Source organism: Phyllostomus discolor, chromosome 9, assembly GCF_004126475.2.
Source record: "Phyllostomus discolor isolate MPI-MPIP mPhyDis1 chromosome 9, mPhyDis1.pri.v3, whole genome shotgun sequence".
NCBI lineage: Eukaryota > Metazoa > Chordata > Mammalia > Chiroptera > Phyllostomidae > Phyllostomus > Phyllostomus discolor.
Window position 1 is genome coordinate 37,885,779 of NC_040911.2, and position 26,836 is coordinate 37,912,614.

The following is a 26,836-nucleotide window of genomic DNA, read 5'->3' on the forward strand; positions in this document are numbered from 1 at the left end:
CACGAGGACGGTCTTCTGAACTCGGCACCTGGACAGGCATGAGGAACTTTACGTTCACCTGGAATTTCTCTGACAGCAATAATACTGCTTTCTAAAGAGCTTTTTCCCTCATGCCAATTCTTCCAAAGCTTTGTACAGGCAAAGCTGGAGGCATTCAAGTTTTCCTTCAGTAGCCAAGTTAGCTCACCCACGGTGAGAATCAGAAGGGAAATTCTCACATAGGATCCTGGGTTTCCTGGCCCAATTATTTGAAGACAATCAAACCTGAGCCCTATGAACATGTGGGCCAGAAGCAGGTGTCCGGTGAGATGAGTGACCCTGGCACTGCTCCTTGTGGGAGCTCCGGGCTTGGCGACTGAGGCATCGCATTAGAGAGATCACCCTGGGGCCCGGCTGTGAGCCTGCATAGCCTGGAATTGTGCGTGCCCCAAAGTCACATCACCTGAGGGATGAGCTCACGCTCCAGGGACCCCTGTCCTCCAGTCTGCATACAGCGAGGCCCAAGCCACACTGTACACTGAGACACCTCCTGCCGCCAGCTTCCAGGCCCAGCCAGGTCCCAGGTTACCTGTGTCGAGGCTGCCCTGGGTGCTGCTTGCCCGTCCTATGGAGAGGCTGCGGTGGCTCAGGTTACGGAACTGGGAGAAGGAGGAGGTGGAGTCGATGGTATTTCTCCGGGCTCCAAAGGCATTTGTGGGTAACAGAAATTGGGTGTAAGAAACAGTCTAAAAGGTGAAGACAAAAATGGCAAGTGATGTTTTCCCAGGCAATGTTAGTCTCACATTCTGACCAAGCTACGTTGCTACCTAAGTTCAGGTCTATAGTCTCCTATCTGCAATTCTAAAATCAATGAGATCTGATGAAATGAAATTGTGTGCCAAATTTGTGCCAGAACTGGCCGTCTGTGCTTTTAAATTATCCCACTTGGTGAGAATACTCAAGTTATATGGCCGAAACGTAAGTGTGTTTGATAAGAATGTGTAATCTTAGAAGCTGTTGGGATGTTGTGTAATACCTGAGGCACAAACTGTTATTACTTTTCATAAACCAGCAAGCACAGAATTCCAGGACACATGAAGCCCCAGGAGTCTCTGATAAGGGACTGCGACCTCTGGCAGTTCCTTTGTGGCCCTTGGGCAGATGCCATCCTTGATGCTCATCACTGTGCTGTCCTCTCTCATTCCTGTGCAAACACCCAACCTTTAAGAATGAAAACAGCACAAGTATCTTCCTTTTCATCTGCCTGGGGACTCATGGCTCATGTGCTGTGAGCTCAGGGCTGATGTCGTTTGGGCACAGTGGCGACAAGCTGTCCTGGGGGAGGGTGGCAGGGAGGTAACTTGCCACCATCAGCTTCACCTGTATGCAAACTATGCTGGGACAGCTTTCCCAAAGAAACATGCGCATGGTCTCCACCAAATGGCTTTGGGAGGGTTTATGAAGACTGCCTGGATCCAGCACAAGAGGTCAAGTTCACATTTCAACCTTCACTCCTCAGACTTCAACCCAGCAGTTGAGTAAACTGTGGGTGAAAGAGGAATGTGGTAGCCCTGCTGCTCAGGGTCACTATCTAAGGCCGAGGGGCTCTTAGTTTCTCAGGACCACAGGAAGCCAAAGTACTTCCTGGGAGTGGGAATGTTGCTTGCTGACACCATCAGTTAAAGCATGTGCAAACTACCTATTATCACTCCACCCCAGAACATGCATGTGGACGTGTGCGTGTGCATGTGCCTGAGACACTGGCCAGCATCTCGCTTTCCACTGTATAAAGCACAGGGAGAGCTGCTCTTTAATCGCAGCCTCGATGGACTTCCATCTGCAGGCTGGGGGTGGGGCAGGAAGACTGGCCTCGCAGGCCCAGGAAGGTGCCCACAGCTGGCTCCGCCACCACCAGGAAGGTTCGGGGTCTGCCACACTGCTTCTGTCCCCTGGCCCTTGTGGTACTGGCACGAACTGGTTGACTGGAAGCCAGACGGCCTTACCTTCCCGTCAGCTCCCAGCTCCACACCTTCAAGGCCAATGACCTCTTTCAAGCTCACGGCACCTGCTGATTGTCTCACTCCATCCAACTTCAAATCCCTGGAGAGGAAAAGCCAAAGCAAAAATGCTGTTGCTTGCACCCAAAAGAGACATGATGATGCTCATCACACGAGGCACCAGTCACACTGACCAAAATGACTGAAAGGCCCTGGCCGTCAGGGTCTCCCTTTGTTCCTCTTTGGGACTTGCCAGTGGCAATCTTTGGGCAGTTCCACCCACTCTGATCTGAATGACATCAAAATGAGCAGAGAGCCCGAAGAGGAAAGTCAGGCTCAGAAGCCAGCGGGTCATCAACATCCCTTCCTGCTCAGCAAGGTCCCTCCTCTCTTAGCTGGTCATCGAACCATCTCAGAGGGAGCACACCCTGGGCACAGTGGATAGATGGTTCTCCTGGGCACCAGCTGCTGGCTTCTTTTTAAATCTGGGGGAGACCACCCCTCCTTGACTCCCCATTTATTAGACAGGAGAAATAAATTCTCATCCTAAGATGTTCTCAGATTTATTGCTGGTAATGAAAAAATTAATGCCACAGTAGTCACCCCAGGTACCTTGCCAGGCCACCTAGAGAAAGAAAATGAGTATCTTTCTATTAAACAACAACAACAACAAACCTACGGTGTTAACAATAAGCACTTACAGAACACATCATAATTTACGGACTTTCACACATCATCTCTTTCAGTCTTTAAGATGCTCTTATCAGACAGGCATTGCTATTATTATTATCCTATTTTACAGATGAGAAAAATGAGGCCCAGAGTAGGCCGATGGCTTGGCAAGGCCACTGGGATAGTGGTTTGTAGAGACTGGTTTTGCATCCAATGATGTCTCTAGTACGCCCGGTTGCCTTGAAGATGCACGATGGGCTGGCTGAGGCTTTGCTCAGACGTGACTGCTCATATTTTCAGGGACAACCCCTCTCTCCTTACAGAGGTCCTCAAGCTTGGCTGCACGTTGGAATCAGCAGGGGACTTTTGACAAACTCTTGCTGTCCGGCTCCCACCCCAGCCATCCTGATTCGGCTGATTCTGGTACAGCCCAGGAGGCACGAGTTTTAAACACTCCCCAGGTGATTCTAAGTCGCAGCCCCATCTGGGAAGGACTGTCTTCCAGCTCCTGTCTCTGTGACACAGTGCTTGTTAGTCAAAGCCACCTCAGGTCATAGTGTTCTTGCTGCGAGGCCTGGAGAGGGGCCACACTTGGGGGCTGTCTTCTCTATGAACTCAGGGGTAGTCTCTAATCAAGAACAAAGAAAATATAAAAAGGTAAAGTAACCAATGAAAGAGAGAGTGAAAATGGAGCCAGGTGAATGGAGAGGAGAGAGACAAGAATCCTACCCCCTCCACACCCTCTACGGAGGAACACAGGATTCTCTGATTCTGTTGAGCAATCAGCCTCATCTATGGGCATGCCATGAAACTGGCTCCCTAATCCTATAACGCAGAATGTGATTAATAACTATTTTTGGAAGAAATGCCTAAGACCTGTACCCAGTGAGAACTGCATTTTTTTAAAGAATTTTTTACTTATATTTTTAGAAAGAAATGAAGGGAGGGGGAAAGAGAGGGAGAGAAACATCAATGTGAGAGAGAAACACTGACTGGTTCCCTCTTGTACCCACCCTGACTGGAGCCTGAACCCGCAGCCTAGGCACTGTGCCCTGACTGGGAACCAAACCAGCGACATTTTGCTGTGTGGGATGACGCCCAGCCAGCTGAGCCACATCAGTTAATGCAAGACTGCATTTTGAAGGCCATCACCTTGGAAGGCCACAGTTCTGCCATGCTCAAAATGTCCACGGAGCTCCTTTTGGAACTGACACTACAGTCATGCAGAAACAGACAAACAAAAGGGCAATTAGCCAACCCATCCCAGTCTTCAAACTTTATAAAAATAGTTGAATCAGTGTCCTTTCCCCTCCCACTGACCAGATTTGACTGTAAATGACTTCAGGTAATGCCAAATACAAACTCACCCCTTAAAGACAATACAGAATAGGAGAGTAATGCACAGAACTGTAAACACTTCAGTAGAAGGTGCAGATCATCCCACCAAGAGCTCCAAAATGTTCTGAGCCACAGACGTGCTCTCAAAACATGTCTGAGTTCTCCCGAGGGCGCCTCCTCTGCTGGGGACCACATTCACTGGGCGCTCTGAGGGCAGTTTCAGTCACATCACTTGATAAACATGTGGTGAAAACAGAAAGCCCTGCATCCCATTATTGACCTCCAATCTGCAGCTGGAAGGACCAAGTGGGCTGGGACAGAGCAGGGCTCAGCAAGGCCTCCAGAACTAGGACCACACGTACCAGAGACGGCCTGCCCTGGTGCCCTGCCACCTGGCTCTCAAAAGACTTCCTCCAGCAATAATAAAGGACAGAGATGATGAATGCATCAGGGCGCTAACGAGGAGAAAAGCCTACTGAGCAAGATCTAGGCAATGAGGCTAACACAGCTGAGCTGGGTTAGAAGCAAGGAGCCCCATGGGGAGAAGACCAGGACGTGAGCTGACACAGAGACAGTAGCACCATGCATTTCATTAAAGACCTACAGCTCGCTTCCACGGACTTCCTGCTTGCCCAAAGCCAAACCCGGCAAGCACGTGCCTCACATTCCCAACTCCAAACAACTGTCTCCTTGTTTCCACCTCACCAGACTGAGAATGCTATTTGGGGCTGAAGTTAATGTAAAAGCAAGGAATGTATTTATGGGGCGAGAAGACCAAAAGAAATAAGGAGTATTAAAAATATAAGGAGTATTATAAACAATATTAAAAATAGAGGCCTCCTTGCACCTGAAACTAATATAATAAAGTATGTCAATTATACTTTAGTAAATAAAAAAATTTTTTTTAAAGAGTGCTTCTGGATGGAGTGCTGGCTGCAGGCCAAAGGAGTCTCAGTCCACGTTTGTATCCTGTCTACATGGTGTGTGATACACAGAGATGGGTAAACAAGGGTTCACTGAGCTAAGAGAGTCTGGTGCATCGCCGTCTCGTGGGTGCTGTCTCATAAAGACGACAGGGGACGTGGGTGTTTTCCATCGTGTCCCTTTTCACCCACCTCACTTTGTTCACAGGCTCATCGTTTCTGTGGGCAGCCCTGCCTTTGCCAGCCGGCCCCAGCTGCTGAATGTACACATCCCAGTTCACAGAAGCCAGCTGTGCTCACCCCACACTCCCCTTCTTGATGCTTCCTCCGAGGCAAATGGAGCCATAATGAAGAGTATACTTCTGGTGCTCACATCATATCCAAGACCCCTCTCCATGAGATAAACCCCAAACCCTACTTAGAAGAAACAGAGATTGTTAGAGCTGGTGAGTGTCCAAGTACGTCAGGGATGCTTTGGACCACACTTCATGATGGGTGAAGCTTTGTCACACCTAACCATGGGAACTGATCTCCCAAGACTTAATGTACTGGTCTGCTTACTGCAGCCGCCCCTTCCCACTGGCTCTTCATTTCTATCACTGTACTTTCTAAATCACCAAACTGAGTACCAAAATAAGCTAGGAGAGGAGTGGGTCCACCTTTAACTGCTACTAGAAAACACACATATTGTTCAGGGCTACTCACAGAACCTCCTGTGGTGAACTTCTCCAAGTAGTCCAATGTGGTAGCCACTAGCCAAAGGTGGCAATTGAGCACTTAAAGTGTGACGCGTTGACTGAGGAACCGAATTTATTTAATTTAAACTTAAATAGCCACATACGGAGAGTGGCCACTGTATTGGACTAAGCCTTAGTGCTCACTTGTCAGGACCTTAGCTACCATTAACGTATAAGATAGTACAGATAATATATTTAGTGACTTGGATTTCATCTCCCAGGTTTCTTCCCAGAAGTGGCCAGGCCGTTTCTGCCCACTGTCTCGGGGAATGCCAGGCCCCAGCTCACCCAAGAGACTATGTTGGGAGCCCCAGGAGGTAGGAGAGAGGCAGACCCGGTGGATGGAGCCAGCACAGTGGGGAGGGAAATGATGACTGCGGGGTCCACCTGAAAGGGGACCCAGGCCCTGCAGCCCATCAGCACCCTGCGAACAAGAATCCCAGCCATGATTAAAATTCACATCCTACAGGAGACACACAGCAGATTCTGCAAAGAAAGGCTGTGAGGGCAGGGCAGTGCCAGAGCACGCCGATGAGCAATGACTGGTGTGTGCCCCCCAAATCCAAGGCATTTCAGGAGACTCTGGAGGGGTGGTGGGAGGGATGCCTAGTGATAAGTTTGAAGTTCCCTCTGGAAATTCAGGGGTGGGAGGCTAGTAGTTCATATGAAGTAGATTTAAAAAAATAGAAACGAGACATTTCTTGCAAACCAACGCTGACCCCCTCATATCTGCTCCATTCACACTTCATGCACTTTGCTTAAACGTCACGGCTGCTCTAGAAAACTGGCTCTTTCATAAGGGCCCGCTTCCCCACTTTTTTCTGTCTCAGATCAGGCAGAAGTTGCCTCTCACTTGGCGGCTGCCACTTTGGTGGGTCTGAAGTAAGAGCACACGTGCACACGCATCCACAGGCGCAGCCACGTGTCCGCGGACAATGAAACCCATCTCATCTATTCCCAAACTGCCGTTGTTTGAACAGCTTTTGAGGCTGTGTATCTCAAGGCTCTTGGGATCTTTCACAAAGAGGCTCACAAGTTCCTCTAGGGTCACCCTTAGCTAAGCACTGTTGTGTTGCTGAAAACTTGTAGTAACGTGAACCACGTGACATTGCCATTACCTGCCCATTTTGTTCTTCATAAACCACAATTTCACCTAGTTTACAGATAAGGTAACTGTTCAGGCCTTGCATGTGAGTGTAAAGCAAGCAAGAGACCGTGACCCCTGATGTCCCACTTTCAGGGGAGTTGAGAGGGTGGGAGTCGCCTGCAAAAAGGAACTCTGAATGGTGACATTGGTTCACCCAGAGAGAGTGTTTAAAAAATCCAGTGGAAAAGAATGAAGCAGAAGTTCCACTGGAGTAGTGATAAAATCTTGCTGCTTCTTTCTAAGATCATTAAACTCTCATTAAAATGGTGTAGGAAAATAGAAATATCTTCTTTGGCTCAGATGCCGGTGTTAACCCTCTAGTGCCAGGAGACAGAGCCGGAGATCCGGGACCTGCAGCTGAAAGTAATTAAAAGCAAACTGAAGATGGGCTTTTCAATTTCTTTGAAAAGCCTACAAGATTCTTTTTTCCCAGATACATGTTGAGTTCAAATACTAATTTATTTATGTTCCACCTCCTTCTAAAAATGGATTGGAGGCAAGTTCAAATACCATATGTAGATATATTGTCCAAAATTGTGTTCATAAAGGTTTACATGCTGTAGCTTGAGCTCAAAGATGAACACTGTTAGTCAGTTTGCAGAAAATGATCTCATTTGGGGAGATGCACAGACAGGACCAGGGGTCTGAGTCCTTCTCATCTACGGCCCCAGGTGACACTACAGTTCACACTTATTTAGTTACAGGAGCTCATTCTCATCCTATTTAAGTTCCTTAACTTTTAAAGAGGCCATAAGCAACAAATGCACTTTGAAAACCCAGCACAGAGAAATTCTTTCTTTTATACAAAAGTTGGATGATGGGAGTGTGAGGGATGGGAGATAGTTTAAGGAGGTCCAGGGGGGTGTCTCAGAAGACTGGGGGGAGGGATTAAAGCAGGAGGTGAAAATGCATTTGGGAGATAGCCAAGCAGCAGTTAAACCTTTAAGCAAGAAGCAGAAACACAGGTTGGCTCTTTTGGGGGGTGTGAACCCATCCTTCATAGGACAGCACTGCAGTTCACTTCTTGTCGATCTCCTTGAAAGCATGTAACTTCATGGTTGGAAACCCCCTGGACCTCTGTCTCGGTTTTGACTCTCGCGGCATAAAGCAAATGTACATGATTTCACAGCTGTGGAGTCATCTGGTCAGAGCAGACGGCCAATCTAGATATCTGGGTGCCCAAAGGGGGTTACCCAAGTCGCTAGTAACCACACAATAGCCAACTCCTGATTTCATCTTGTGTAACAGACAAAATGATCTTTCGTTTCCTTTTCTGAAAGCTCACTGAGCTGTAATGCATGGGACTGTTCAAACAAGATTTCCTATTAGACAACGAGAAGTTCAAGCTGAGACCTTTTCCTAAGGGAGCTTATGGTTAATGAGCCAATATTCCTCTTAATAAAAAAAGGACATGGGATTTAAATAATCAACACCTAGGAAGTAGGTGAAAAAAGTGTGTGTATGACCAATTAACTAGTTTCCAGGGCTTTCTGCTTCCAAGACAGGGATGGCCTGACTCCCTTCCATTGGCGATTGTTTCTCTAATGGTGCTCTTCACTCAAGACCTTGGGACGCCAGCTGGAGTATCCAACGGGCAGTTGCTCTTTGAAGGACAATAATAGGTTGAATACTCTGATGTGCATATAATTTAAAAGCTAATTAAATATTAACAGGATTTGCAGATCCTTAAAAAGAGAGATTTACTACACAGAAAGCAAAGTTTGAAAACTGGATTAGGAAAGGAAATGCCACCTGTGAGCTCACTTTAATGAAGAGATTACACGTCCACTGGAACTCAACAACTCGAGCTTGAGCGTTTAAAGTCAGTTCAGAAGTCCTGCTGTCCCTGCCGCAGGTCCAGCTGCCATCGTGGACGCGGTCTGTTTGCTTGTATCGGCGCCCCCTAGAGTTCAGACTCAATGGGGCAAGGCCGAGGGCTGGCAGGAAAAAGTGAAATCAGAGCAGCTTTCAGTCTTGGTCCTTCCCAGTCTCACACTTAGCATTTCATGGATAAGCCGTCCCCCAAGGGCAACTGGCAGACAATGAAGGGGCCTTAATAACGTGGCTCACACCAAAGCCTTTGTCTAAAGGCAGCTCCTATAAACAGCCGGTAACGGCATGATTCATCTGTGAGATCATTCCAGAATCTGTCTGTGTGGGAATATGCTTGGTGTGAGGAAAGAAACACGATTTGTCAATGTACAATTTTCCACAACAAAAAGAGGTGTTTTGGGGAAAAGCGGGTGGGAGGAAGGGAGACGGACCCGGGCCAGGGAGGGGGTGCTTCGGGCTCGGAGGCCCTAAGAATAGCAGAAGCTGTTCTCTGTGTCACAAAGTGATTCGCACTCAGGAAATAGACCCAAGAGGATGACCTCATCTGCAACGCCCCAACGCCAAAAGCTGAGGACATAAACACCACATGGAAGCTGCTACTTTAGAACATGCCCCCGGAGATGCCTCGGGCTCCACGGGGAAGCCATTTTCTTCACCACACGGTCTCCGATACATTTGCCATAAACCAACCTGGTGACACTCAGTCAATGAGGAACACTTATCTCAGTGGGCTGGTACCTCCCACACACACATCACAGAAGCTATTTTGCTGGATTCGCTAGCCTGGTTATTTTATATAATCCCCAACCACGAGTTAACGGGATTCATTCCTACTTCCTTCCAATAGGATCTATATGGCAAAAGTAGGTTTACAGCTGTGAGTACACAAAATGCAATTTATTCTTGTGTTATTGTTCATTAATTATATTATTTTCCATACGAACAACTGTAAACCTACTTTGCCCCACCCTGTATAGACAGAAATACCTACCAATGCCCAAGTGTTTCAGGAATAAAGGACATCTGGGCACTCATGTCAGCCCCCATACGCACAGAGACAATCCTGGGACTGGCCCTCAATGTAATGCCTGCAGTGTCTCACTCACCAGTGGGTTGCATTCCAAAAGCTTTTAAGTTGGCCGGCTGGAACTGGGAATGCATGTTCCCACTGACACAAAGTTATAAATGGAGGTCAGTCCCACCCAATGCCCTTTTAGCCTATAATGTAATTGCATTAGCCCAAGAGTCCAAGCAAGAGGTCTGGTCATAGGAGTAACAGGTTAGAGGGTAGTAGATGGAGAAGAAGTAGGAGAAAGGTGAATCTTGGTTTGGGGCTGACCTTCAGCAGCATTTTAAAGGAGGTCAAGTTTGCATTATTTCTAACTCACTCTCCAAACCTTTTCTTTTCAGGACTCCAGGATCCATCCTCCTTAGCTGTTGCAGTTTTTCACGATTTCTTTCCTCTGTTTCTGAGCCCATAGATTCTTTTTCAGCTCGTAGGTTTTCCACTCCAGGTCCATGGCAGCCCAGAGGATGGGTGGAGGTTGGGAGCAAGAGGGGGTGGTGGTCTTAGCTAGAGGTGTGGACTAGGTGTGGGGTCTGCCTAGTTAGGAAAAGTCGAGAAACTTGCTTGCAACTCACTTTGTAAGTGGAGGGTCGCCAAGCCAAACCACAAAGCCACACTAGAAAAGAGAAGGCAGTGACTAATGTGATTAAAAGGCAAAAAGACTCAGATGGGCCTTGGCAACTGTCAGTTAAGAGAAGAGGAGCTGGGTTAAGGCTGGGACTCTTCCCAGAAAATGGTATAATTTACAAGCTTAATCTGAGAAGAGTGTTTACAGCTATGGGAAGGTTTGATATTACAGTTATAGTGAAAAAGACAAGCAACATCTGTTCCTCTTCTTTGTAACCCGCTTCCATTAGCTTGTTTTAAAAGGTGGGATTTGGCCACACTTCTTCCCACCAGCAAGAAAGATCAAAACAAAACAATCACTTCTCCATAGTCCACACAAAGTACAATCACTAGGGAGAAAAAAAGACCATGAGGAAGTAGACCTAAAGGTTAATGATGGCTTTGTTTAGGTGGGGCTCAGTAATTTCTATCTTCCTTTCACTGTATGTACTTTCCAGGTTTTCATTACTCCACATGTACCTCTGAGGAAACCAATTTAAATACCAAATACATGCAGATTCGAAGAAGGACCCCTCGTTTGTAGAAATGCACAGCTGGCTAAGTCAAGAAATGCACAGCTGGCCAAGTCATCGTGAACCTGTTGGAGATTAGCTGTGTTGGAGCAGATCTAGAAAGAGCAATGAAATCGCTCTTGTGACTGATCATAAATGGAACCAAAGGTGACATTTCATGAGGACCTCACATAGGGGGCAGGGTGCTGAGAGCTTTCACATGTCATGTTTCACTTAATGTTCTCAACCCCCCCGAGAATGACATTAGAGTCAATCGTACAGATGAGTAAGTCTGGGACCAGCAAGGCTGGTTAATGTGCCAGGACCAAGGATTCTGCCTGCCTCTCAGCTCTCTCCCACGCAATCCCCTGCTCCCAGGCCTCAGAGGCCCATCGGCACCAACGGCAGGCAGGGATAAGAACTTCGGTGTCCCAGCTGGGGTCATGAGAGATGGAGAAAGAGTGGGCTTCTTGTCCCCACTCCCGCTTTTCTGGAATAGCTCTGTGGTTAGCTATTTTATTTACTGCTGTTCTATGTACACTTGTGCTGGAAGAATGGTTATTTCAGCTAAAAAAAAAAGTCTGAAAACCACAGGACTAGACAGTCTCCAAGTTCCTTCTAACTCTAAAAGTCTATCCTCAGAGCTGAAGGGTGCTCCCTTTCAATGCACTCGTGCGAACGGCACTACCAGGCAAATTGTCCATGTCAAATATCTTTGCATCACTCAGCTCTGGGACACCCCAAGGAGAAATGGTAGTGCCCTTATGTCCAGGAAGGCTTCCACATCCTCGGAAGTGGTGGTTGCTCGTGGAGCTCAGCCCATAGGCCTGCTGTTATGAAGTACAGTCCCTTCCTGGTAATGATTAGTGGGACTCCAGGCTGTGTTACTGGAAAGGAGTACACACAGCCTGCAGCCAGTCTTCATTTAAGAGTGCCAGTAAGTCCCAACATCGTCCCACATGTGCATGGGATTAGAAATGGCCATGCTGGGACACAGAAGGGGGGACAGTGAGGACCATGTTGTGTGTGCATGTGTTAAGGAGGCCCAAGGCAGGGGCTTCAATTACCCCCAGACACTGAGAAGGGCCCCAGTGACAGGATAAGGGTCCCCACTAGCACCCACCCAGTACTGACCTGGGGAAACCACCCTCTTCTCACTCTAGACTAGATTCAGTCCAAAGATGTCTGTTGCTTTAAGCATATGTGCAAACCAGTATATGTACAAAGAAAATCGTGTGTTGAGCTGTTCAAAATGGGGCTGTGTGTTAGCTACATTTTGACCACATGATGCTTGGTTTTGGATGTGTTCTGACAACTTGAGCCGACTGAGTAGGTAAGCAAACTGCTGACAGCCAGGGAACTCTGCAGGGGCTTGGACAGAGACTGGAGCAGCCAGGTGTGGTCTCAGAGATTGCAGCAGCCAGGTGCCATTGTCTGAGTGCCCCCTACCCTGCCCACCACACAACAGGCAAGAATGAGTTCCTACAGTGAAAGAACAGGAAGAAAGGATAGTTGTTAGAAGCACCTCATTTCATCTAACGGATAATTCCATGAGAAAAGCAAGCTGTAAATCAAGCAATAGTTTAAGAAAATAAGAAAGCTTATTAAGAAAGAAAGGAAGTTCTTTATTTTAAACAGCTCTGTCATGAATCCTGCTGTGAAGTGAAGGCACATTTGGCACTGAATATTCACTCTCTAAGGTAACTGTTTTGCACACTTTCTCAAAGACAGGTATTTTTCACGCATGGTGTAAAGGCAGGAGGGAGACCCTCCCCCGTCCCTCAATCGCTTCCCTGGGATGCTGGTGGGGCTGTGTGGGAGTGGCTGGGTGGGAAGGTGTGGGGGAGACGAAAGCTTGCAGCATTTCAAGGTCCAGAACCAATGGAACCCATGCACAGCTGGGTTGTCCCCACTGTGTCAACACCTAGAGAATGTGACCACCTCCCTATTTTATAACTCTAACTCATTCCCTCCCACTTATAACGAACAAATACCCTGATGCAGAAATTGTACAGATTACTTTTCGCCCAGCATTCTACCCAAAGATGCCTGGGGTTTGCTCTTGGAGGTGCTCACGCTTCAGTGTAAACCCGCAACCCCCAAGGCCATCGGAAGGCCACCATCCAGGAGGTGACCCTCCTGTGGCATATGCATGAAGCTCTGTCATCACCCAGATGCACGCCTGTCAGCTGGTGCCACCTGCTTGTCATTGGTCTCAAGCCAGCAAGCCCGGCCCCAAAAGGGCAGTGGGGAAAGGAAATACACTCTACATGCAGTGAGCATCAGCGCTTCAGGGACTGTCCTGTGGGGCAGCCGGCACAAAGCACAGAACACTGCACCTCGCAGAGCCTGCAGCCAGCCTGCCCCCTGCCTCTGCCACTGCTGCTCTGCCTCTCTGCTGCAGCCTCACGTCTGTAAAACAATCACCGGAGAACCTACTTTACGGGGTGGTTGTGAAGATTAAATGAACAAATGTATACAAAACACTTAGAACAGTGCCTGCCATCCTGTAAGCATTATTTGAGTTTCAGCTCACCCAACCAACTATACATGTCACATTCACACGCAGGTTACCACACGATCAGCTAACCTGAGGAAATACGCTCTGTTCTTAAATATCTGTCTCTGTAAGTCAAGACAGTTTGGAGGCCAGGCCAGTTAAGCAATCGGGAGTGGGCTTCAAGAGGAAACTCTAAAAATCACTTTGTGAGTAATCCTATGGTCAGCTCAGTATAAATCTGGTGGCATACAAAATGACCCCAAACTTTTCATTGTCCTCAACCCCGGGTTGATTAAGACCCACACCCGATTTCTACATAGGAGGCAGGCAGGGATGGTAATGTGCTTAGAGGGTGAGGGAGGATCATAAAACTTTACATGCACACATTTGGCTTTCACCAAGGACTACAGATTTATTGTAAACCTGAACATTGATAAAGATTTGGGGGCAGTTAAAGCATTCTGTGGTGCTTCTTGGCCCCCTCCGCCCCTGAGGTTGTCTTGGCCTGGCAGTTTGCATGCCTGGCTTCCTGGCTGGATGGCATGCTTGTGGAGAGCAGGTCTCACTCATCTCTGCACCCTGCCAGCCTCCGCCAGGGCCTTGTGCTCCTCAGGGGCAGAAGACCCAGCTGAATGACCAAATGCACAAAGGAATGAATGAATGAATGAATGAATGAGGAAACCTCTCATAAGATTGGCTTGTTCTGCTTTGCTCAGCAGATGTCAGGAGCCAAAATAAGTTCAGTTTAAAACCAAGAACAAAGCCTTGGGGTGAGGGAGGGAGCGAGGCACGGCAGGATTGAAAGCGGGACTTGGGAAGCTCCAGGGCAGCTTGAGAAGCCAGAAAGCCAAACCGGAAAGAGATAAGGCCATCTTGATAGATGCTTTCCATGTAAAGGAGGTTCAAGTACACAGTGGATGAACTTTTGAGTTTCCTGTTTTTAAAACTTTCTTGTGATGAAGTTGGAACTGTACGTTGACCCGGCAGCAGGGAGGTTTGCGCCTGTCTGGAATAATCAGGCACATGCGGCCTAGACCACCTGCGAAAGCACACCAGAAAACTGGAAGCTAGAAACCCCAAAGTCCGCAGGCCCAGGCGGCCCGAGTCCTGGGTTCTGGTGCTGCAGGCTCTGCTGGGGAGCGGGGCAGCTTCCCCGGGGCCTAAGGCCGCCCCCCGCGAGCTGCGCAGCAGGAAGCCACACCACGTGGTCACCGAAGTCCTCCCCCCCCCCCCCCCCCCATTCTACGACTCTGTCCTGGTCACAGAGACAGCTTTAGTGTAAAAGTAGAGGAATTTTCCACAGTGAAAACATATTGGTTAATATGTATGTGAACTAAAGTAGTTTAAAATATATATGTATACATTTACTAGCAAAAAAAATTTTTATCATTTGGGCATAGCTGTTTGCCAATAATTAGTTTAAAAAGTCATTAATTATGATAATGGCAGTTATTAATAAGTATGATAACTGCTCATTAAAAAATTTAAAAGCAGAACATTTCTTAACCCTGCTGCTCAGTTACAATATTTTGAGTTGTGCTCACAGTTTATTACATGAGGACTTAAGTAGCAAATGCTGCCGAAACAGGTGTGTTCTGTTCTCTGTTAGGTATTATAAAGGCTCCGACTATGTGTTTTATTATAGAAAATTCACTTTTCTGCATCTTGGTTTCCTTATCTATAGAAGCTGAAAGAGTGGTGACTTGGCGTTTGTTCATGTCCAAGATGTGAAACATTACAGCCTGTGACCCCTCACACTTACTTTGCTTTTTCATCTGGGACAACCGCAGAATAGATGCATCTACTGACAATGTCTAGGTGACCCTTCCCGAAACACAGTGGACCTCCCTTATCTATGCTGTTGTTTTCTGCACTTTTAGGAGCTGTGATCCAGAAATATTAAATGGAAAATTTCAGAAATAAGCAATTCCTAAGTTTTAAATTGTGTGCCATGCTCAGCAGCATGATGAAATCTCACACCATCCCGCTGGGCTATGCCCCGCCCCACCCTGGATGTGAGTCATCCCTCTGTGCTGCAGCGTCTCCATGCTGCGTCCCCCCACCCCACCCCACCCCCACCCGCTAGTCACTCAGTAGCTGTCTTGGTGGGCTGGTCCACTGTCCCAGTATCACAGTGCCTATGCTCAAGGAGCCTCTATTTTACTTAATAATGCCATATTTGCATAACTTCTATTACAGTATATTGTTGTAACTGTTCTATTTTATTATTAGTTATTGTTGTTAACCTCTTACTGTGCCTAATGCATAAATAAAACTTTATCATAGGTATGTATGTGTAAGAAAAAACACAGTATATACAGGGTTCCATATTATCCACAGTTTCAGGCATCCACTAGGGGTCTTAAAATGTATCACTCACCTGGATAAGGGGGGACTAATGTAAATGGTGAATCCTCGCCAGGGGCGGGGCTGTACTGCCCTCCCATGGGGCAATGGTCACAGGTGGACAGGGTATGGCTGTCACAACAACCAGAGGCCAGAGCCAACATCCTACAACATGTCCGGCATCCTGCCCCAAAGATCAGCAGCTGCCTGACAACCAGCCCCAGATGAGGGGTGAGGGAGCAGAGCTCGGAGATGGGAAACAAAGAGGGAGAGGCTTTGCAGTCAGAGCCTCACTTACCTACTTTTGTCCAGAGCAAAAGGAGGGCACTTGTTGATCCAGAGAGGTGATTGCTCCTCTGGCCTGTTGCAAATCACCTAAATCTGCTCCTGGTACCATTCTGCTTTGACATTTGCTCTGGCTTGCTGGTCAGTTTCCAGCCCCAAGCCCAAGATACAAAGAGGCAGGATTGCCAAATGGTTTGCATAATTCCTTTTCTGACCTACCTTTCTCCAAAAGTTGACATGGCCCTGTGGAGTGGGGTGGGCCCTCTATGCTCTTGCTTTACAGTTTTGGAAGAGATGACAAAATGCACATTTAGAAACAGCTGGCAAGTATGGTGAAGACACACATTTGTGCGCACACATGCACACATGAAATAACAAGGGAGCTTTCTGGCTGAAAAGGTGGTAGAAATTTTTTTTTCTTTCAAATGTATAAATACCGAATATCCAGTGTCAAAGCAAGGCAAGGTTTTTTGGAATGGCAAGGGCAGCACATCATCACACACAGGGCATCATAACCTTTCACCCAGAGAACTGCAAAGCAAGCATGCATATACATACCCGACGTGGGCGCTGTCACGGTACGGCAGCACTGAAAATATACTACAGAAGGATCTTCTGCCACTGATAAGGACTATTCTAAAAAATAGCAAAAGAACAAACAAACTAAATGCAAAAACTTTTAAATTAAAAAAACCCCCAGCAATTAAGCATTCATGGAATTCACAGCAGTATTTGCACACTCCCACCACCTCCTCTGACAGATGGTGCTCTGAGCTCCTTGCCAAATGCAACCTCAGCACAGCAGCACACGCTGCCTCTCCTTATCCAAACGTTAACATGCGAGACACTGGCAAGGGTCTCTGTTGAGTACACACACATCCTTCCTCCGGTGAGATCTGCTGGCGGTGGGCTACACATGCAAGATGGAGAGACACAGCTCTGGAGTCCCGTGCACCCAGTGCCGAGCCAACACCACGCCACATTTAAACCACTGATTTCTGCTCTGCAGCACACAGTGCGAGAGCAATGGTGCCAGAAAGCACTGAGTAGGAAAGATACTCAGATGCCATTATGATCATTAGTTTTTTTTTTAATATGCTGGCAGCGTGTTAGGTTCTGAGAATAAATCGAGGGAACAATTACATAATCAGTCCTAGCCTCCATTCCTGCTATAAAGATACCACTGGAAATGGTTCTACATGATGCTCTTATGCAATCAAAGGCCATTTAAAAAGACTTTTAAAAAACTCTCAAAAGTACTTATCCTGGCATCTGAGAATAACATTTGCGAAAGAGAATTACTGATGGAAAAAATGGAGAAACAAGTGGAAATTAAAAAACAGCATTCTTCAGTGCAGTAGCAACGGGACAGTATGAGATACGAAGCTTACGGACTTTTGTGATCTTTCCTTCCTTTCAATAACTGTGATAATACGACTGGGGAAAAACAGCACTACTGATTGTATCAGGGTTTGGGGATTCTGACCTTGTTTTAAAACTGTGATATTAAACTGCTTACCCACTCAGCAGAAAGTCAGATTCCTTGTCTTAGCAAACGGGCCCTCTATTTTCTGGCTCTTTCTCCTCTCTGGTCTTAACACACTCGGTGTTTCTTCCTGTGCCCTATGAACCATCATGCTAAAGTACTTGCACACCCCACCTTAAAATCCTCTGCTGCTTCGCACCTCTGTCCTTTGCATGCAATTTCTGTTGCCTATTGTGCCTACATGGTTCAGTCAGTGAACTCCTATTTATGCCTCAAAGCCTAGTTCAGAAGTCACCTTCCCAGGAAGCATTCCCCCTTCACTGAGTTACTCATTCCCTGTTTTTGGGTGCTGCTTCCCGGCCTTACTTCCATTTCAGGAGAGCACTGATCACATGGCTGCTAACCATCTGCTGCTTTCCTCTTCTAGAGGACAGTCCAAGACTGAGTGCGTGGCAGCCCCTCCATAAACACAGTCTGGGCAGCGCTGTGCTTCAGAGAAGCACCCGAGTACCCATCACGGGGAGACAGGACTGCGGCTGCCTGTTCATTCCATAGTGAGTCGAGTCCACAGTGGCTCACAGGACCAAAGCAACATTCCCGACTTCAAGTACCACTGTGGACACCTTTGTGTGACTCAGGCAGCTTACTAGCTCTTCTGAGCCTCAGTTTCCTCATATAAAAGATAGAATAAAATTAGTAACTATGTCCCTGGAATGTTGCAAAGAGTAAATAAGAGGACAGGACAGCCTTTAGAATGCTGCAAATATGCATTCAATGGATAGGAACTACTGACTCTTTTCACTGGGGACTGTCTCCTTGGGTTGAGGCAAGTTTTACCAGCATAGTACTTAGACGGAGAACCTCTTCAGGCCTCTGTGCTACAACACACAGGCGTGCTCCGACGTGCTAGGCTGTGCTATAAAGGTGGCTGAAGGATGACACGCACGGCCTGTCTACAAACATGGAGCATGCACATGGAGGTGCCTCTCCCCTCTCAAGGGAGGCATTTCTCATCAGACACCGCAGACCAAAGCCCTGGTCACTTTTGCAGGGTCACAGTGTCCTGACCAGAGTGGGCCACCAAAGCCTGAAGGCCAAGGGTTAAGTAAATTGTGAGCACACTAGCCTGCCAAACACCAGCCTGATTCCCTGGTCTCACTCATGGAAACCAGCAATGAGTTGACATTGCAATGCCCACGTCAAATTACTCCAGCAGACATAATAATAGCTAATACTTAGTAAGTAAGTGGAGCCAGATTCTAAATACTTGAACTAAGGAAACACAAGTAAGTGATGTGATGAAAGTGATGCACTAGCAGGCATGGCTGGCCACGGACTTTATTACCCCTCTGTGTGCTGACGCTCTGCTCTTCTCTAAGACAGCAAAGTCTGCTCCTGTGGGTTGCACTGGGCACCCTGGACACCAGGAACTCTTCCATCACCCAGGTTTCTGAGGGTGGCTTTCCAGCCTTATCAGTGGGTCACCAGGCCGAGCATGGAGTGGGGACAGAGGGTGACTGATCACAGCAACAGCCATGACATCGGAGCTGCTGAAGCCCGAGGTAGCTCTGTACTCCCACTCTGCTCAGCCTGGGCCCCTTTCCAGATGGAAGGAAAGAGGTTCTTCACACCTACTCTCTCCCCCAAACCCTGCCATCCACCCAGGAGAAAAGCCTGGAACTCCTCATTCTTCCCCAAGTCACTCAACAAGCACGTCTTCTGCAACAGAGAGGAAGGAATGTGTTGAACAAACTCATCTGGCTTAGTGTACTGACTTTTTGTTACTTAGTGCTAATGTGTCCTTCCTTCCCACACACCAAACTTGTTTAGACATTTTAATAGAACAAGAAAATGAGAGACTATAAATGCCTGTGAGATGTAAGCATTCTTTCCAAAGTTTTAACCACAGTGTGCCCATTAGTAAATGAGCTGCATTGTTCTGCTAAATGACTGCTCGCACTGTGTGGTCCTCACCATTTAGGTCTAGGAGAGGTTGACAACATGAGTCTCATTCAGAAAAGCATGTTATTCTAATGTACAGGTCAAGTTTAGCATCTATGAATATGGAATGCTTCCCAGCAATGCTAGTGGGGTTGGTACTTCTCTGGTTGGCCATTCTCAAGCAGCTGGATGGGGGACGAGTCAGCAAGGAGCACCACATCTTTGGGCGTTTTCCTTCCACTCTCGGGCCCTGCCATCCCATAGCCTCTCACTTTCTGCAAGGACCACAGGAGCAATTCAGAGCATAGATGAGCCTAGCAGCCCCACAATGGGTCTGCAGCTATTCACACCACAAGGAGCTGGAAATAGCTAATGGAGCTGCCGAGAACACATCCTACGTTTTTCCTGAAGTGGCTCTGGAATCTGGGAGGGATGTCAAGCCTTAGCCAGAGAAGGCAAATATTAACATGTGGCAAGCTCGAGTCTTCTGCTTCTTACGGCTGTGGCGGCAACTCTGAGCAGTGTGAATCTAAAGACCAACCACGGTGTCCAGAACTGGGAGGGTTCATGGGAATTTGCAGCTTTGCTCTTTAATGAACATCAGGGACAAGCACAAGAAAATCACATTTGTTGGTCTCCTCCGAGCACTGTGTATTTGCGAAAGAAGTAGATCAGATGCTAGCGAAGATGATGTGAGATGGCCAGACGCCATTTCCACTGGGCCTTGAGACTGACCACCTCCGTGTCTTCACTTCCAGCCACGGCAGCCACTGTCTTTTATGCTTCCATGGCATGCCGCAGCCCACACAGCTCTCCCCATCTGCGACAGTCAGGGATTCCTTGGAGTCAAGATGACCAGAAAGCAGGACATAAAATATTATAGCTTCAAAAGAAGAAGTAATTCCAGAGAGACAGGTCTTTAAAGGCATAAAGGTCACATCTCCATACACAAGAATCTGTCAGCAGGAAAAAGAAAAGTGAAAGAAAAGGCTCCCAGTACTGCTGCCCACAGGGACAGGGCTCCCTCTGGGTCCACGGTGTTTTCCAAACCCTTTCAGGCAGCACTGAGCGTGTCCTGCAGCTGGAACACCGGCCAGCTTTCTTCTTCACCAGCCCAGCCTCCTTTCCATGTTTCTGGTGTGAGGGAACTTGCAGCTTCAGGCCACAAGGCTGGCGCTCTGCCGACAAGACGCCAGAGTGCTCGGAACAGCCAGGAAGGGCATGGGGGTCCCCACAGTGGACAGAGCGCCACGGACCACTTTCACTGAATCTGGTTCCAACCCCTCAGCCCGGTGCTGACCGTGTCTAAACAGACAGCATCCAGCGCCATCCAGGACTCGTAAGTACTTGCTCTTACACCAAAAACTGGCATCTTGTTCTGTTTCCAAAACCCTGAGGAGCCTCTCTTGGCTGTGAGAAGGTTCGAGCTCTTCCAGGTGGAATATTCCATTAGACCAGGAATATTCTCTTAAGGACATGAAAACAAGCAACAACTTCAAAGTCAGAACACACAAAACCACATTCACAACGATGGTAGTTGAGTGTAACGACGCATGGACATGGCCCAGGGGTTTCCAGGGGCGGGCAGGGTGCGGGGGGGCAGTGCACATTAGGTACTGAGCATGCAATTAGAAATGCACTCTCTGATTCTGTAATTCATCCCCTACGGGCCCAGGAAGCAGGAAAGAACACACTTAAAAATACTGGTGTCATGGGCTGAACTGTGTCCCCTAAAAAGACACGTTGAAGTCCTAACCTCCTGAACCTGTCACTGTGGCTTTATTTGAAAAGTGAGTATTTGCAGATGTAATCAAGTTAGGATGAGGTCATACCAGGGTAGGGTGACTGGACGTATTGAGGGGAGCGATGTGGAGAAGCCCAGGCACACACAGAGGGAGGAAGGCTGTGGGATGAGGGAGGCAGGGGCTGGAGTGATGTGCACAACAGGCAAGGATGTTAGCGACTATCGGCAGCCACCAGACACTGGAAGTGGCCAGAAATTATCCTCCTTTAGAGTTTTCAGAGGCTGTGTGACCCTGAAGACACTTTGATTTCTGACTTCGGGACTCCGGAACTCTGAGAGGGCACATTTTGTTGTGGTAAGCCACCCAGTCTGCGGTACTTTGTTGGGCAGCCCTAGGAAGCAAACACAGCTGGCACGTCGTCACTCCTTCGCAGAGTTGCTCAGTCTCACACATCGCCTGCTTGGCAGGTGCTCTGTGCTCTCGCGCTGCACCGCTGGTGCGTAGAGATGGTAATATTCCTGTGTGTGGGGCTGTGTGGGGGGAAGGAGCCCATGGAGCAGAGGGACCTAGAGGCCCGAGTAGGTGGTGGGCCTCGGGCCTGAGGCAGGCGCTGGGGATCTGGGCCAGGTCCTGGAGGAGGAGTGGGACCCCAACAGGTGAGAACAGGGAATGGGGGGCCCAGGATGAAGGGGAACATGACCAACACAGCTGAGCAAGCCCACACAGGGCATCAGAGCGAGGAGGCTAAGGGCACAGAGCAGGCACAAACCAGGTGGGAAAATGCTCGTGTAGATCTATGCTAAGTAGCCCACAGACATAAGATGTGGCATCATCATCAGGAGGAGGCGTCAATCGTCCTATCATGACTGCTCCTAGCACCACCATCTCCACAGCCACTCCCATGATGGCTAAGATTACCACTAGGACAGTACAGGCCTTCCCTGCCTGCTAAGGGGGACCTCATCCTACAATGCAGGGGATGGAGGGATATTTCCAAGAAACAAGTTCTATGGTCTTCCTCTCCTCTTCCCGCCCTTCCACAGATATTGTCTGAGCACTCACTCTATACCAGACATGGTGCTGGAGCTGGGAATTGGATATTGAACTGCACGGACAAGGGCTCCATCCTTACAAGGCTTATGGCTAGGTGGCAGACATTTACACAGGGGTGTGATGGTCGGGAGCAGCAGAGGGCACTACAGATAGAGCACATTGAAGGACAGCTAATTTGGCCTGAGAAAGGCAAGGTTGGCTCCCTGGAGGAAGTGACAGCTAAGCCGAGGCAGGAGGGATACACGGCAATGAGGCTACAAGCAGAAGATACACTGGCAGAGGAACTGGTATGAGTCAAGGCTGGGAGGAGGAGGAGCAGAAGACCTATTCAAGAACTTGAGCATCCAGTAAAACTCTCCTCCTGAGTCTCTGTGGTCAGTTTGACCAACACCCACGGCACACTCCGGCCCAGGCTGGGAGCCTGTCCTCTAGAACTCAGTGAGTCTGGCCCTTGTGCACAACGGCTAGATGTACATGACCCCAAAATGTTTCCACCAGTTGTCCTCGCTACTCACACTCGTTCTTGTTCATGAGAGACTGCATGAACTACTGAGACGTGGGGGAGGGGAGAAATGCTGTTTCTATAAAACACAATGCTGAATGCTTTAAAAAGTATTCAAATGAGGCAAGTCACCACCCACCAAAATGTGCATTTGAGGTATGGGCAAGTTAACTAACTATAAAAGACACGAAAAATTATAAAAATCCAAAAGAATTTTGCAGTTAGACTCCTGGTCATTTGTAGAAGTCCAGTCTGGACAGGCAGTGTGGGCGGGTGTGATGGAACATGAGGCTGACACCACGGGGCAGACCCCGGTCTGTGGGCCTACATGCAAAGTAAAGGCCTGGCATCAAAAACCCCCTCAAAACAAAAAAACAACTGTTGCCCTGGCCAGTGCAGCTCAGTGGGTTGAGTGCCAGCCTGTGAACCGAAAGGTCACCAGTTCAATTCCTAGTCAGGGCACATGCCTGGGTTGCGGGCCAGGTCCCCAGTGGAGGGGTGTGCAAGAGGTAACAGCACACTGATGTTTCTCTCTCTCTCTCTGCCTCCCTTCTCCTCTCTCTAAAAATAAATAAATAAAATCTAAAAGAAAAAAACAACAAACCTCACCCCCCCCCCGTTCAATGATCAATAATATGCCTTAAATTAAAGCACAAAATTGAAACTACATATGTAATTTTTGTGGGTATTTTTTTCCAGTGTTTACTAACCTCTCCCCTTAACCAGGTAATTACTGTAAATAATTCAGCAGAGCTGGAGGTGGCGCGGGGGTGGAGGGCTGTGGACACCGGGGAGGCTGGCAGGCGAGCCCCTGAAAGGCCACCTGAGCCTGGGAGGGAGCCGGTCCTGGGGCTCAGGAGGCCTGGGACTGGTTAAGGTGGTGACAGTGACTAAGACCATGGTGTGGATGCCCTTCCCCAGCAATAGGGAGTGAAGGGAGAAGAGGGGAGGGACTAGGGCAGCAGAGCTCACAGCTGTGGGGAGAGAGGATAGGGGTGTATGTGAGTTTGCTGGGGCTGCCACAGCAAAGTGCCACATGCTGAATGGCTTACACATAGAAATAGACTGTCTCACAGTTCTGGAGGCCAAAAGTTCAAGTGCAAGATGTTGACAGGACCCTCTGAAGGAGACTATAGGGCAGGATCTGTTCCAAGCCTCCCCCCCCCCAGCTTCTGGTAGCACCTTGGCTTGTGACAACATACCGCTAAGCTTCACACGGCCACATGGCATTCTGTGTGTATGGGGGGTATCTATATGTCTCCCCTTTATAAGGACATCATCATATAGGGGCCAAGCTTGTTCCAGGACAATGCCATCTTAACTATACATCTGCAATGACTTTATCTCCAAATAAGGTCACATTCTGAGGTAGTAGGGGTAGGAATCCAGCATAAGAATTTTGGGGAGACACAATTCAGGGAGGTAGCAAGCTGAGCATGTTGTCACAGAAGTGAGGAGGTCCCCTCTTGAGCCCTCTCCTGCCTGCTCTTCAGAAAAGCACTGGTAGCTGGTTCCTGTGGTGTGGCCCTGGCCCTGAGTGGACTGCCACTTTGTGTCTGGCTTATTTCAGTCCCCACAATGTTTCCAAGGTTCATAATGTTTTCATGGTGTCTTCTCAGGCTGCTGCACACCACCGGTGGGGACCTAGGTCTGGTCTCCCCCAAGGTCCCAGATCCTCTCACCAAGCAGAGAATTGAAACATAACCACCAAGGGGAGATTCTGTCCAAACCCTAGACCTTCCCTCTGTGACTCGTTTTATTTCCTACATGTTGCACAGGTTGAAAAGCAGCAACAAGCACATGCAGTCTGCAAGCTTTTCAGCAGCATCCAGCTGCACGGGCGAAGCCAGACCACAGTCCTCTGTTCAGCACCCTCATGGCTCACACCTCGCTCACAACAAAAGCACACACCTTCACAATCCACCCTCCCACAGCTTTTCAGAACTCACCTCCTCCTTCTCCTCCTCCACACTGGCCTTTCTATAGTTCCTTAAGCACACCCTGTACTTTCTGGCCTCAGAGGCTGCGTGACTGCTGTTCCACCCAACTTGAATGTAATTCCCTGCACAGGGTTAGTTCCTTGCCTCCCCAGACCTCTGCTCAAAGGAAGCCTCGGCCACTTCAGGTTTCCTCCATAGCTGACCTACCCCATCTCGGACAGGGTGTGTTTACTTGTTTATCATCTGCCTTCCCAAGGAGCCGGTGACTCCTCTCAGCAGGGCCTTTGTTTGCTTTATTTACAGACACGTCCCCCCACTTAGGACAGCCCAGCACAGCAGGCGTCAGTGCGTAGGTGCTGAACGGACAAAACGCAGGTATCACTGCACTCTCCATAGTTCAGGAACTGTTTTATCGGGCACTTTCTCTCTGCACGTACACGTCTCCTTGCAGAAAAATGGCTGTTTATACACAGGTGGTTCAGTGGACTGAGACAGAAGGTCTGGCTATTCCCATTTGTTATGCATCTTCCATCCCACCTCCCCGAGGGGAGGGGCTTAGAAAATCGGAGTTCACTGCAATAGGGCCACCCCAACACACATCCAGTGTGTTAAAATGTGCCCCTCATGCTGATGAAAACACGACGGACAGAACTGACCCTGGCTGGGCGCAAAGCGGCAACGTGTCTGTGACCGTACGAGCTGGATCAGCTCAGTCTGTGGTTACACCTGCAGACGCCCCTCCGGAACACACGGGTGATCTAAATTCCAAGATATTTTTTCACATGAGCTCCTGAAAAGTCTCCATCCTGTGCCGTAAATCATTTATCCCTGCTGAAGTTAGTCTCGGTGCTCTGGGCCTCGGGTTTCCAGCCATTGGAGTGACTGAGTGCCGGCTCTCCTGTGACACACTGTCCTCTCCATCTGCATCGGCCCTTCCAGGAGGCCTGCAGCGAGGCGTACTGGCCTTCCCTCCAAAGAGGAGACAATGCTCAAGGCAAAACCACGTGCTATTTTTCTTAAACTCCCCTTGGGGCTTCAGACCATTGGCTAACACATTTCAGCAGCCTGCAGGTTCTCCAGCCTCACCACCGCCCAGCCCACTGTTCGCCTTTCAACCCATGGGGATTCGCTTGACGAGGAGCAGTCGAATACTTTGCTGAAATCCGAGTCATCCCATCAACAAGCAGATGGAGCGAACGTAACTGCTTCCCAGGGAAGTCACATTGGTGGTTAGCAACCTCTACTCTTTTCTAAAAGCACCCAAACCACCTGTTCAACCATCCAGTCCAGAGCTCTGCCAGCAATCAGCCCTGGGCTTGCTAGTCGGGAATTATTAGGGCTTACTCTCTGCTACGACTTTGTTCTCTTTTTGACTTTTTTAAAAGCCATATTGGTCTAGCATCCAACTTAGAACTTTTATTCTCCACGGTGTTTTAATGATTGTTTGTATTTCTAAATTCTTTCTATTCCCTGGGATCAATTCCTAAAGACTGAAACTCACTTAAAAGGTTTCTTCATTCATTTATTCCACACATACTTATGGAGCACCTACTGTGTGCCCAGCACATTGTTTTGTTTAAAGTTTATATACCATAGTTCTACCTGTTAAAGAATCTAAAACTAGGCCAGAAACTGACACTTATTCTGTCCTTATACCATCAACCCCTAGAAATTCATCATCCCTTCCATCTCTCTTCTGAATATGGCCTTAAAAGCCCCATGGCTATCATTGGCATTTTATTGATTCGATGGGAATAAAGTATATATAACATAAAATATGCCATTTACCCATATTTAAGTGCACAATTCAGTCTTACTAAGTACATGCACAATGCTGACCAACCATCACCACTATCTCCAAAACTCTGCCACTGTCTCATGCAGAAACTCTACAACCAGTGAGCAATAATGCCCTTCACTCCCAGGCTCTGGGACCCTCTCATCTGCTCTGTGCATTTGCCTATTCTGGGCATTTTGTGTAAATGGAATCATGAAATAAGTGACCTTTTGTGTCTGGTTTATTTCAGTCAACACAATGTTTCAAGAGTAATACACACTGCAGGACGTATCAGCACTTCTTGGCTTTTCGTGGCTGCATAGCATTCCTTCGCAGACGTACCACATCTTGTCTATCCATTCATTTGCTGATGGACAGTTGGGCTGTTTCCACCTTTTGCTATTGTGAATGATGGTACTGTGGACATTGGCTACAAGGATCTGTTTGAATC

The 26,836-nt window shown here is 48.2% G+C and overlaps 1 protein-coding gene across 2 annotated transcripts in view; it reads right to left on the bottom strand.

The window, feature by feature from the left end:
- The window catches only part of CABLES1 (Cdk5 and Abl enzyme substrate 1), a 99,883-nt gene that overhangs the window by 20,860 nt on the left and 52,187 nt on the right, over positions 1-26,836 (bottom strand). The window contains exons 4-6 of one of the 2 annotated variants that reach the window (XM_028524829.2): positions 16,500-16,577; positions 1,983-2,079; positions 569-725 (exon numbers count right to left, since the gene is read on the bottom strand). In XM_028524829.2, coding sequence (XP_028380630.1) covers positions 569-725; positions 1,983-2,079; positions 16,500-16,577 — 332 coding nt within the window. The remainder of the gene's footprint in view (positions 1-568; positions 726-1,982; positions 2,080-16,499; positions 16,578-26,836) is intronic. The other variant, XM_036009212.1, reaches the window with a different exon arrangement.